The sequence below is a fragment of the Caenorhabditis briggsae genome (assembly GCF_000004555.2).
Source record: "Caenorhabditis briggsae complete genome, chrV, whole genome shotgun sequence".
NCBI classification, from domain to species: Eukaryota; Metazoa; Nematoda; class Chromadorea; order Rhabditida; family Rhabditidae; genus Caenorhabditis; species Caenorhabditis briggsae.
In genome coordinates this window covers 6,719,487-6,732,650 of record NC_013488.2, presented here as the reverse complement: position 1 = coordinate 6,732,650, position 13,164 = coordinate 6,719,487, and the positions used below count along the sequence as shown (strand labels likewise).

At 36.3% G+C, this 13,164-nt stretch overlaps 4 protein-coding genes across 4 annotated transcripts; 1 reads left to right on the top strand and 3 right to left on the bottom strand.

Moving 5' to 3' along the window:
- Positions 1 to 602: 602 nt before the first annotated feature.
- On the top strand, positions 603 to 1,621 carry CBG06518 (the record flags this gene model as incomplete). Its single annotated transcript, XM_045237190.1, has 4 exons — positions 603 to 606; positions 892 to 929; positions 977 to 1,280; positions 1,329 to 1,621. The coding sequence occupies 4 exons, from the start codon at positions 603 to 605 to the stop codon at positions 1,619 to 1,621; spliced, it is 639 nt and encodes a 212-aa protein (XP_045093238.1).
- Positions 1,622 to 2,080: 459 nt separating this feature from the next.
- Positions 2,081 to 3,333, bottom strand: CBG06517 (the record flags this gene model as incomplete). Its single annotated transcript, XM_002647400.1, has 2 exons — positions 2,081 to 2,317; positions 2,398 to 3,333. Coding segments are annotated over 2 exons (1,173 nt in total), but the record flags the coding sequence as incomplete, so codon positions are not given.
- A 294-nt stretch (positions 3,334 to 3,627) lies between these two features.
- Positions 3,628 to 7,775, bottom strand: CBG06515 (the record flags this gene model as incomplete). Its single annotated transcript, XM_045237189.1, has 7 exons — positions 3,628 to 5,592; positions 6,019 to 6,160; positions 6,215 to 6,328; positions 6,375 to 6,605; positions 6,653 to 6,937; positions 7,236 to 7,448; positions 7,681 to 7,775. 7 exons carry the CDS (start codon positions 7,773 to 7,775, stop codon positions 3,628 to 3,630), a joined length of 3,045 nt encoding a protein of 1,014 aa, XP_045093237.1.
- A 533-nt stretch (positions 7,776 to 8,308) lies between these two features.
- Positions 8,309 to 10,247, bottom strand: Cbr-srw-91 (the record flags this gene model as incomplete). Its single annotated transcript, XM_045237187.1, has 6 exons — positions 8,309 to 8,365; positions 8,413 to 8,536; positions 8,582 to 8,695; positions 8,867 to 9,094; positions 9,145 to 9,630; positions 10,162 to 10,247. The coding sequence occupies 6 exons, from the start codon at positions 10,245 to 10,247 to the stop codon at positions 8,309 to 8,311; spliced, it is 1,095 nt and encodes a 364-aa protein (XP_045093236.1).
- Between the last annotated feature and the right edge of the window lie 2,917 nt (positions 10,248 to 13,164).

Genomic DNA, 13,164 nt, shown 5'->3' with positions numbered 1-13,164 from the left:
CGTTGCTGCTTCCTCCTGCTTGCCGCTCCGCCTCTCCATCCTTCTCAGCCGGCTGTGCCATCTCAACGTCCTCCATTTCGTTCCTCGTCGTTCGTTTTTGCTCTGGAATTCCAAACGTTTTATACCACGCTTTCTCTTCGCCAATCAATCGATTTATACGCCAACGATACTATTTCCGTAAAATTTATCCAAATTTCACGAAAATTGCTTTTATTCCTCTGAAACTTTTGAAATCGACTGGGTTTTATACTCGCCCAACCGATACCTTCAAAAATCTACAGCGAAACAAGCGTAAACAGACGAAAAACCCGGTTCTGCCCCCAAGTTATCCGATGGTTCGGATTCAGTGGCCTTTGTAAACGATAAAAAGAGATTTAGTCGAGAAAATTACTAATTTATCCTTATCCAAGGACTAAAATAGTACAAACGATATAAAATATTATGGAAAACCAGCAAAAAACCCTAAAACACACTTCAAAACTACTCTATATCAAATAACACGACTTGCCACGTCGTCGGCGAGACGGGCGGTACGCGTACGGCATCAGCGGAATAGCGGAGCGTCGTTGCGAGTGGGCGCGTAGTACCGTAAGAAAGGGTTGATGAGTTGGCGGGCATGCCTACCGGCAACTTCTCACTTTTTCTAAATAAAAGGGTCACGTAAATATATATGTATTTTTCAATTTTTTCAAAAGTCCACAGACGGACACGAGGACGGACAGACGCCTCTAGCGTTTTAATAAGGAAGATATCCTGTTACACACATATTATTGTTCTAGCTTAGTTAAGAGAAAAGTGGAAAACAAAAGTGCACAAAGACTTAGTTGCCAACCTAACAGTTGGAAATTATATTTTTTTAATTCGTATTTTGCCTTCCAACCACATTTACAGCTCCAGAACAAAGTTATGGGAAATACTACGTCACACAGGTGAGCATTTCCATTAAAACTTTTCAACGATCTGCCTTAAACTCCAGATACTTCCTTGTTTACCCAATGAAATCATAGAACACCCACACTTTTTCGTATTTGCTATAGATGTAACAGTGCTCACTTTTATAATTTCATTCGCATCTATTGTAATTACTTTACAGTGCATTTATTTTTTCTCCAGAACCCTTATTTATTTGTCAAGTCGAAAAGCGAAATCTCAGAGGACTTATAAATTACAATTACAGTTTTTTATTGCGTTTTCCATTCAGATTATCATACCAACTTGTGCAATCATTGCGCCAGTATGTCATATTGCATTTGCATGTGCTACGTCGTATTTTGATCAAGGTAAATTCTAAAATGTTTTTCTTCAAATTTCAATTCTAAATATTTCAGCTTTCAATAATATATTTGTCAATGTTATTGCAGTCCATGGACTTATATCTAGTGTTGTCATGCTAAGAGTACACAAACCGCATTGGCAAGCTGTCCTAGGAATGGACAAGTGTGCATATTTGGACAAAAAGCTTATGGGAAGCTCCATCCATGTGGAGGGTACCACAACAGTGGTATTGAGCAGTAAACGACCATCGATTAACCCTCAAGTTTATATTGGTCCAGGTCATAATTATCTTCCTGTTGACTATAAAATTGAACTCTTTTTTTTTGAGAAAAAATACACTTTTTGAAACACTCAATTTATTTTACAACAGATTTGAACAAGGATAATTATTTGTAAACTTATATAAAAAAAGACTTTTCTTTAGATAGATTTATTAAGACACAGTGATAAGAGAGGGATGAAAAGAGAGATATAAGAGATATTGAGAGAGATAAATGAGTAAAAGCCGGGTCCCTATTTATAGCAATTCCGGTGCCACGCGGAAACAGTCACCACACAGCACCGTATAATTAGGAGAGGTAAAGGAATATCAATAACAATACATGAAAAAGGGAACAATTTATGAATTCTGATTAACATTAGAAATGAAGGAGCTAAACTACATTTTCTTTAGACTAAATCGCTAATTCTTTCTCACCAAAGGTGACACTCGCCACGGAAACGGCAAGGCACGAGAAAGAACTCGGTAGATAATAAAAACAAGAATTATCAAGAAGACCAGAGAAATCACCGAAATACTGGAAATCTATTTGAGCAGTCCTCCAAAAACCGTAGTTACCGCATTCGCAAGATGAGTGCCAATTGAATCGAAGATGACACTCTGTTCTCGATCTGTTCCATACTCCTTCTTCTCGAAACGAAGTTGGTCCTGTAGCTGTCCTCGCATCGTAATTGAGCTTGATCCATTCCCGCATGAAACTTCACAATCCCAATTGAGATCAGCACTCGAAGTGTATAAGAACACTTCATTGATGACTCCGGTCTAGCTACATTCAAAAAAGGAGATCGATGATGGCACTTCAATACGGCAATCTAGTCGTCCAGGTCAGAGAAGCATTCCACCTTGGCGGTGGCTCCCTCGCTATAAGAATAGCAGCCCACGACTTCCTGTGATGCTGCTTTACAAGCACCCTCCCGAGCGGCACGCCTGATGATTTGATTTGCGAAGTTGAGCTGCAAGCTCACCAAAGCAGTTGTTGCAGCTGACGTGGTCACTGCTCCTTCATGCACCCGAATGATCGTATCCGTTTCTCGTCTTGGCAATGAAGTCCTCTTGACAATGTCTTCCAACGAAATCCTCTTGCAAAGACAATCCACGTAAGTGCCTTGTCCCATACAAGTGCACAATGATTTGTCGAACTGGCAGTTGAATTGACTGGCATCGTCCATCGTAGCGCATTGCAATTCTCCAATGAGTCCTTTTGATGGATATCCACTTGATGCCACGGTGGTCTGTGAATAACCAAAAGCTTCTCGTCCACTATTATCAGTTCTTTTGATGAATGTTGCTCCATGGATTGGTGACGGTGGAGTGGAAAAACCAGTGATGGTAACGGAAACATTTGTGCTTGGAATTTTGTAAGGAATTCCATGGTGGATACCCACATTCCAAACTTTGCTTCCGATACTGATGGTGACGTCCACAGTCGTAGCGTAGAATCTATTGAAGAGACAGCTACTGTCGCATCGAAAACATCCTCCGCAAGTGACGCATCCACATCCTTCGAAGCATTCAGTGAATCCAGGAGATTTTCTTGAATCGAGCGAAAGTTCTTCGATAGTATCTTGCAATGTTGTCTTGGAACACTTCGCTGACACGCAACTTCCGGCTCCTGCACAACGAAGAGAGTACTGATGTTGCAAGTCGTAGTCACGGGCATAGAAGTGAGTGTGTGATTGGCAAGTAGACTTGATTCCTTGCACTTTTACCTCCACAGTGTGCAATACATCGGCTCCTTCGAGGACATTGAAACATCCAACGCTTCCATTTGGTCTCAGATTGAGAATACTCACTTTGTTCAGCTTACACGTTTCGTTTCCGTCTCGAAAAACACACACTGAATCCGCAGCTTGAAAAGAAGCAATTTCCGTGCATCCAGAGATGATTTCAATCAAAAAGATGCAACCCAGAGCAATAATCACTTCATGGTGTTGATTCCTCTTTTTCAGGAAAAACTTGAGTACTCCGTGGATTGATCGGGCCAAAATCCGAATTCCGAAAGTAACGATCGTAACCACGAGTGTGATTACTTTTGCTACGAACTCACAAATTTTCACAGAAGCGTAGAGTAACTAGATGACGATGGAGACTTGAATCATCATGGCCATTGCAGGAACGACTTTGTTGAAGGTGGTCACGATTTCCGTCAGATAAGAATCTTGATTGTTCGGTGTCAAAGCATAGCAGTCCAGAGAAGAAACGGTTGGCAGCAGTAACGCCATGGCGAGTAGTAGAGAGAATGACATGAGTCTGGGTGACCTTCTTCTTTGCTTGGGCGCTGAGTCGCTGTTGATATTCATTTTTTCCTTTTCTTCTTTTTGGAGTTCGGTTGTCAGTTCACTGGATACTTGGAGTGGCTCTTCCTTCTTCACAATTGGCTCAAAAATCTCGGTTTCGATGGGGAACAACTTGTTGAACGGGTACTCTCCTTTCCTCTTTGTTTCTCCATTCAGAATGATGGCTGAACGAGGCTTCGTTTCCAGAATCTTGGCCATTGTCCACTTGTTCTTGTGAACGTCCTTTTTCTCGATGAGCACGACGTCTCCCACTTCTGGTTTCTTCGGCGAGGTGTGTTTCTGTCGATGCAGAAATTCCTTCCTTTCTTGAAGAATTTGTGGGTACTCTTTGGACCATCTCCTCCGGAAGATTTCTTTTCTTTCTTTTCTGCTTTTGTACTGACGGCAGTCTTCAGAACGATGCATCATCCTGGGTGACGCACAGAAAGGGCACGGCTTGGTCGCTTTTCCACTGAGTCGGACTTCTTGTTGGTGTTGATGGTTGGATGACTTATGCTTGGAGACTGCAGACATGGTGGTCAAATGACGCTCCTCTTTGTGATTGATTCCATAAATGTCATCAACCAAGTTTTCGGTCTTCGAAATGTTGTGGAGACGATTGATCAGTTCGCTGGCGCAGAATGGAGTTTCTGTTCCGTTGGCATACAGCTTGGCGATGATCCTTTTGGGCAGTTTGCTCTCGATGATGGCGGCTGTCATCATGTTGTCCATCTGGCATTCCAAAGAAACGAGTTGTTGGAAAGCTTTTGTCGCATTGATACATAACTGATGGAGGTCTTTGGGCAACTTTGAATGATGGATGGCAGGTAGTTCTCTCAATTGTTGAAGCAGAGTGTGCTTGAGACGAAGAGTTCCACCGTAGGAAGTGGAAAAAAGTTGGCGAGCAATTTCGTAGTTCTGATGAATGGTTGGAAGTCCTTTGATGAGGTCAAGAGCTTCTCCTTTCAGTGAGGATTTCAAATAATAGAATCTTGATAAAGAATCAACTTGCATGTAATCCATGATCGAGTCAAAAGTCTCAGTGAACTCTGAGAATGCGGTGATGTCTCCATGGAAGGTAGGAAGTTGCATGGTTGGTAGAGCAATTCGAGTTGATAGCAATGACATGGTCGGCATGAATTGTTCTTGAGAATAGATATGAGCAGTAGGAATAGTGAGGGAAGACGAATGAATATTGGGAATAGGGGGAGAAGACGAATGAGTAGTATGGGGAGGATGAATGGTTGATGTTGGAATAGTAGCTGGTACAGGATTAGAATTGTCAGGTTGGATGGTGGCGGTGATAGAGGCTATACGAGTAGTTGTTGGTTCCTTTGAATCTTTGGTCAATGATGAAACGATTTCATCCCATGCTTCGACGTCGTCGAGCTGTTTCGGGTCCAGTTCCGAAATCCGTTTTCTTGTTGCATCATACAGTTTGTGCAATAGTTCCAAGAGTTGCAAACCTTGCTCCCGGACGTTATTGAAGTCTCCGTACTTCTCACAGTAGTCTTTCTTCGTTTTCAACTCTGTGTTGTCCTTTTGAGCCAAGACTGCCCAGTCGTCGTCCAACGATTTGATCCGATTGGTTTCCTTAACCAACTTTTCCGTTAGGAAGATAAATACTCCAATGTAGTGCAGCAATTTATTTTTACAAGGAGTTATAATAGCATAGAAATAATAAATAACAGAAGATTGCAAGTTTACCACTGGGTCACCATCTCGCCCTGCCTGGGTCACCATATAAAGAAAAAGACTTTTCTTTAGATAGATTTATTACGACACAGTGATAAGAGAGGGATGAAAAGAGAGATATAAGAGGTATTGAAAGAGATAAATGAGTAAAAGCCGGGTCTCTATTTATAGCAATTCCGGTGCCACGCGGAAACAGTCACCACACAGCACCGTATAATTAGGAGAGGTAAAGGAATATCATTAACAATACATGAAAAAGGGAACAATTTATGAATTCTGATTAACATTTGAAATGAAGGAGCTAAACTACATTTTCTTTAGACTAAATCGCTTATTCTTTCTCACCAAAGGTGACAATTTTTTTTCAAAAAAAAAACAAGTCGGAAAAAAGTTAATAAGAAGACCGCTTAGATGTGCTCAAAACTGTGTTTCGGCTTGTCTGAAAATTGGTCCAAGTTAGATATCTTTTTCTTAGAAACCTTTTAAAATTACAATTTCAAGTTTTGAAAATCCTGTGTACGTACTGACAGTTGTTCGATATTGGGATGACATTACGAAGAAAATCAGACAATGGGTAATAGAATTTATAGTGAAAAGAGCATTGCACAGATGGTTGACAAATGTGGCTAGGAATCTGAAAACTTTGAAAAAAGGCTCTATGAAAACTTCTGAATTTTAAAAAACCCACAAAAATCCAATATCCGTATAAGCCACTTGTAAAGCGAGTGCTGTTCCAATCGGAATTTCAGCAATAAAAAATGATAGTGCCATAAAAATCACAAGTACAGTAGTCCGCTCAGTACTGAAAATTTCAGATTTTATTTTACAAAAAATAATGCTCTACTCACCTCTTCTCCCTTTCAGATCCTCCCAAATTCTTTCTCACATTTTTCGCCTTCTGTAGTTCAATTGCCAATAATATTGTTAAAATTGGCAACAAGATACAAGGCAAAATTTTGGAAACTGTGCCGTTTAGAAGCATATAAACTTTTCCAACGATTCCATGATTATCTGTAAAAAATCGAGAAGCTCTTTGATTGACAATTGGACGGGAAATCTCTAGAGCGTAGTTCTTGTATCTGAATTTAAAAAAAAACAAATCTGATGATGTTTTCAATCCACAAACTCTTCCAAAGGCCTCCAGATGTCTGTCTCCGAATTCACAAATTCATAACGCATCCAATAGAAAATCGATAATAGAAAACTCGGAATTACACTTATCACAATAGCATGAACCCCGAGAATCGGCTTTGTCAATTTTTGGAAAGCCGCATTCAGGGCATATTTCAGGTCTGCATATCGGATAAATGCCATTAAAACACCCAGCCACGTGGCAGATCTTCGAACAAGGTCTCGGACGGAAATGAAGAACCAGAAGACGTGGAAAGAGAATAGAGTTGCTGGAGGTGTGCTGAACAAAAAGTGTTTTACAGTAAAACCTGTAATAGAAGGGTCCCCATACTGTCAAGTTTGTGCTAATTCATCTCGGTTCCTTCAAAATATATCAAAAAGTTTCCAACTGATAAAATGTTTACAATTTTACGAAAACAATTTTTTCAGTTAACAACTTTTTGAAATCTTTCACAGGAGCCGAGAAAAATGGCTCAAAAGTAATAGTCAGAAGCCCTTCTATTACAGGTTTTACGGTATATTTGAAAAATATAGAGCCTAAAGCCCGTCATTACATTGTTTCTATTCAAAAAACGTACCATTCTGAGCCCTCAGTATTATAGAGCATATGGTTGGTTCCAATTGTAATTATCATAGAAGTCATATCAAAAATTGCAATTCCAATCATTATAGAAATGACGGATGACGTCATCATTGACTTTCTGGAGAGAATGATTATGTGGAAAGTGGTGAGAAGAATTCCGAAAAAAGCAATGTAGAATTCTACACGGACACTGTAGAACGCGATTTGTCTGGAATAAATTCGATAATTAATTTTTTAGAATTTTTATTAATTTTAATCTCAGAACTTGTATACAAATAACTAGAAGGTTTTCAAATGTTTCAGTGATTTTTTATTCAAAAAATCAGCAATTTCTTAATTTTTGTACCTAACTTTTTTTCAAGAAAGTCCAAAACCAGAATGTTTCAGAATCGAATGGGTGACAAATGAATGATTCCAAAATGTCCAAAATAAAAACTTACTGTGCCGTTTGGAAAATTCCAAAAAGCAAAAATCTGGTGGAATTTCCAGTTTCCGGAAATAAATATGTAGCGTTGTCATAAGCAGTTATCGACATTTTTCTGGGAGTTTTCTGGAATCACAAAAAAAACATAACAAAGAAAAAAGGAAGTTGGGGGTTTATCAAATTTAAGACTTAATTCTGGACACAGACAGATTTGAATCACCAGACGGAACGACAATAATAATTATATTTTGGAAAATCGAAGAACACATTTTTTCAAAAAGAATCCCAAAGATTTCCAAAAAGGACATGCAATTCATGACAGGAGATTTTTACATGCAAAATTTTTTTCGATTAAAATTTTTTTTTCAATTTTAGGAGAAATCAAACTTAAAATCGATATTTAAATAACTCAACTTTTAAAGAAATTCCAACTAAAACTTAGAAACTAACATGTTTCTCATCTGCAGAACATCTGGAGCTTTATATCTCACTTCATTGCTCATTTTATTTTCAATTAAACAGAAAAATTACATAAAAACGTTATCAAGCGTTCAAAGAAAGTTAACCAACTGAAATAATATATTTTTCATGATTTTTTGATCAGCGAAAATTCAAATTCAAATAGTTTTCGAATCAAACAATCATCAAGATGTTGTTCTCCATAATGAATGTCTAGTGGAGTGAATTTTTGGGTCTGGTATCTGAAAAAAAAAACATTTCCTTAAATTCGAAAAAAACTGAAAATTACATGTAAAATTTTCCTGGCAGCTTTGCGGTACTGTATAGACATTGCAAAACAAATGAAACAATTAATAGCAGCCGCAGTCAACAAAAGAGTATTACAGAATGTGTCGGTATAGATGAATAAGAATCTGGAAATCTCAAAATTAAAGAAATTCTCAAATTGCTTAACTTACAAATATCCAAGGTCAGTATAAGCCACTTGGAATACGGTAGCAATTCCAGTTGGAAGTGAAGCCACAAATATTAAAACTGTCATTATTATCACCAGAATTGTTGTTTTCTCGGTGCTGAAAATATCTTTTTAAGAACGTTAAAATTTTTTTTAAGGATTCTGGAAGTTAAAGATAAGAAATCTTAACTGTAAACCTGAATTTGGAAATGGGAAGAAACTGAACATTTGTTGGTAAAATTAAAAATTTACCTACAAAAATAAAATTGAGAAGAAATGCAAAACTCACTTATTCTTATACAAAACACTTCCTGTATTCCTACTTTGATCATTTTTCCGAAGCTCCACTGCTAGCAAAAACGTCAAAATTGGCAGTAGAATACAAGGGATAATTTTAGACGCCGATCCATTTATCAATTGGAAAATTCTCAATGGAGCGCCATTGCCCAAAGAAAACAAATCCGATACGCGCTGTTCGTAAATTGGGTGTTCCATGTTCATTGGCACATTTGCACAACTGAGATATATCTATTAATTTCCTAAATTCTTTAAATTTTTTCAACTTACCTCTCATCAGGTGTCCATATTCCAACCGGTTCGAATTTCACTGACAAATAATATCCTGCAGAGAAAATCGAACTGATAACAAAACTGATAATAGAAGCTTTGACCCCATATTCGAATCTTGACAAGTTTTGAAATTGTGATTTTGCGAAATATTTCGAAACCAAATATCGTAACAAAGCCATTAGTACAGATAGCCACGTGGAACATCTGATAACGTCATCTCGAATTGACACCAGAATCCAGAAGACGTGATTCATCAGAAGAGAGTACGGTGGGGTACAAAGGTCACCGAAGAAATGTAAAATAATATCGCAAACGGAAATATTGACAATCATGGAGAATAAATCACAAATTGCCATTCCAAGCATAATGGAGACTATTGAATTCCCACAAAGTTTTATGAGAACTATCAAATGAAAAATAGTGAGAATTATTCCGATAATCGCAATCCAGAATTGTACATAGAGACTGTACAGCGAAAGATGTCTGGAAAATCGGTCAATTTTCAAATTTTTGAGAACAAATTTTGATATGTTTCCGTTTTTTATTTTTTGTTCATCTTTTTTTTAGTAATTTTTTTGAGAATTCCTTATCGGTTTAATGCTGAAGCTTGCTTACTTTTTCTCAAAACATTTCTGAAGTTCTCTCTGACTTTCTGAAATTAGAACAATGAAAATCTTAATTCTCAAATTATCAGCTTTTACTTTGCTAAACTTCCTGATCATCAAATTGTCAGATTCTCTGAATTGAGTTCCCTGACTTTTCAGATTTTCAGACTTTCAGAGGTCTTCATTTCCAGAATTTTGGAAATTATACTTTTCTAGCATATCTAAAAGTTCAACTTCGAAATCCCCTGGGGAATAAACTTCACTTCAATTAATCAAACTTTCTAACATTTTCAAACCCCCAATTTTCTGAATTTTGAAGTTTTTGAAGTTCCAGATTTTCAAAATTTCCAGGAATTCAAGATTTTTCTTAACTTTCCGAATTTCGAAATATTTGACTATTTGTACTCACTCCACAAAAGTATAAAGTTTGACAATAAATGCATTTTCGTCAGGTTCATTTGGAAACAGATAGAATTCAGTAAAAGTGAGCGGCATTGAAAGCTGGAAATAAAAAACCGCAAGATATCAAATCAAAAAAAAAATTAAAACTTAAAAAAAATGCTTGTGAAAAAAATCCAGATACCAACCGAAAAAGCGGCTCTTTCTATTGCTAATTATATATTCCCGAATTCCTCTGTGATGATGAATTGAGCATATGTGGTTCTGGTGAAAAACAAACATAATTCTAGGTTTTCAAAAAATTATCTACTATTGATGAGGATTTCTAGGAAAAATGAGCAATGTTTGATTTCAGCACGACATCAAAGTTTGAAATAGTTCGAAAATAAAATATACATATGATACATTTAAAATGAAAAATAATATTGTTTAAATTGAGGTTGAAGTTTTTTTATGAAGTTTTGGAATTTTCTAAAATTTCTGACTTCTGGAACTTTTGATGTTTATTGAATTTCCTGATATTATTCAAAACTTTTGAATTTTTCGATTTTCGCATTTTCCGGAACTTATTGACTTCTGAATTTCCTGAAATTTCTGATAGTCCTGGGATTGTCGAGTTTCCTTTTGTTGAGTTTCTGATCTTCTGGAAAATATATCGGTTTCACATTTCTTTCGACGTTTCATATATATTTTTTAGAACTTTTCGTCATTTTTTGCTGTCACTGAAACGAATTTTTTTGATTTGCATTTAGTTTCCAATCAGTTTTCACACCCCTTTTTAATATCAATTTTATACTAAAGTTTCCTTATTTTCGTTTTCCTTCTCCTTCAAGATTAAGCAGTTCCTCAGAGAGAAACAGTTCAAAACATTGAACCATCTCAAAAGGCAGCGAGCGTCTTTTTTCACTCTCACACGCCCGAATTCTGGAAGACTGGAATCGAGTAACTTTCTAATAGGTGGATCAAAGTTGTAGTCAATAATGATGAATATATTGTTGATTGATCGTTATAGAAATTGAAGATAAGTTATCTTAGATAACTAGAAAACAAAAACTTTAAAAATTTAGGAAAATAATTTCTCCCCACCCTAATAACCTCTTATTTCTTTCCTTATTTTTTAAATTTCTGGAGGATCCCAATTTGAATTTTAATCCAGATGTGATTCAAATTGTACATTTGAACATTATCATTTGAGTTCTGAGACTTTGAACTTATTTCCACCAAATTTTACTAATGTTTGTGCGTATTTGCTGATAGATGGAACATCTGATTTATCTGAAAACGAACTGAAATTCGTTTTCCAAAAGGTGAAAGTTTTATACGGTTTTTTGAACATCAAAAATACAAAGTTGAAAGATTTGAAATTTTTGAAGGGCTTGGAAAAATTGGAATGTGGTATGTTTTAGGTAAAAACGTTATTAGATAGCCACCCCTAATTGAACGCCAGCGTTTAATATAGTGTCACCCCAGAACACCTCCGAACAATAGAGTGCTAGCCCCTAATATAATGCCACTGCGGAGTTGATGTCACTGTGGTAAAAGTTGAAGAATAACACAAAAAATCATTATTCTGGTTTTCTAGCTTTTTTCAAGCTAAAAAAAGGTACTGTATTTGTCTAAAATTTTTCAGGATGATATCAAACTCCGAAAGTCTCTAAAAAAAGTAGAAAAAGCGGCAATCTTCTAGAATCACGGAACGAAAAAAAAAATCACGGAACGAAAAATCACGGAACGGAAAAATCACGTAACGAAAAAAATCACGGAACGAAAAATAAAATCACGGAACGAATTTTTTTTCATCTATTTGATTGTCTCTTATGTGGTTTTGTGAAGCTTATACTGTTTTATATGTTTTAAACGTTCCAATTCTCATTTATCATCAACATTTTTGATGAAGAAAGCATTGTTATCTGAATGTAACTTTATTGTGGATTAGCCCTCATTATCAACATTGAAATACAAGGGAGAGCAGGGATAAAAAATATTCTGAATATATTTTGAGAAGTAAAAAAAAACGAAAGTCAGGTGTTATTTCCGTTAAAAAAGTCTTCTCATTGTGAAGTGCCGCTTTCACTGATGAAAATTGTGTCTAACATGGAATGACTCCCAAGTGTTACCCTTGAAAAAAATCGAGACCTGTACGGTTGGAAAGAGCGTAAAAAGCTATTTTAGAATCCAAAAGGAATAGTTGGTAAAAATTTTTTTTGGGGAGTTATGGCCCAAAACGTACCAAAAAATGGCTATATTTTCAAAAAATCATAACTTTGTCAGTTTATGTCCGTTCTTTGAAATTTATAAAACAGTAGATTTTTTTTTTTGAACATTAATTGAACATTTGAGAATAAAATTTTTAATTTTTTTCCTATTGATTGGATTATTGATTTTTTGAAAAAATCTTTAATTTAAAATATCTCAAAAATCTTAGGTTACCGTAAAACCTCTAATAGAACGACATCCGGATCGTCCACTTTGAGCCTATATATCTCATTTGCTGTGAAAGATATCAAAAAGTGGCTAAATAGTAAAATGTTGCTGATATCCTGATAAACATTTTACTAGTTAACCACTTTTTGATATCTTTTCAAAGAAGTGAGATATATAGGCTCAAAGTGGACGATCCGGGTGTCGTTCTATTAGAGGTTTTACGGTAACTTTTTTTCATTATGACCATTGAATTCAGCACATTTGATTCACTATAGAAACATATCAACACCCCGGGGGAAATCATGCTCACACAAGTTATGCCAAAAATTGTCAATTTTTGGCACTTGGCTTCTTTGAATTCGTTGTCCTCGGCGGCCAGTATGATGAGGGGCACATTTGTTTTTGTCATTTTTACATGCATATATTTAGTTTAAAGTGCCCTATTACATGTCAAAATTCACTAAAAATAGGGATTTGGCTGTAATAATCGTAAATATTTCCATTTTAGGGCCTAACTCAAAATTCTGTTCAATCCGTTGATAGAATTAGGTTTTTCTTATCATGTTAAAAAAAGAGTTTGGCTGTTTTC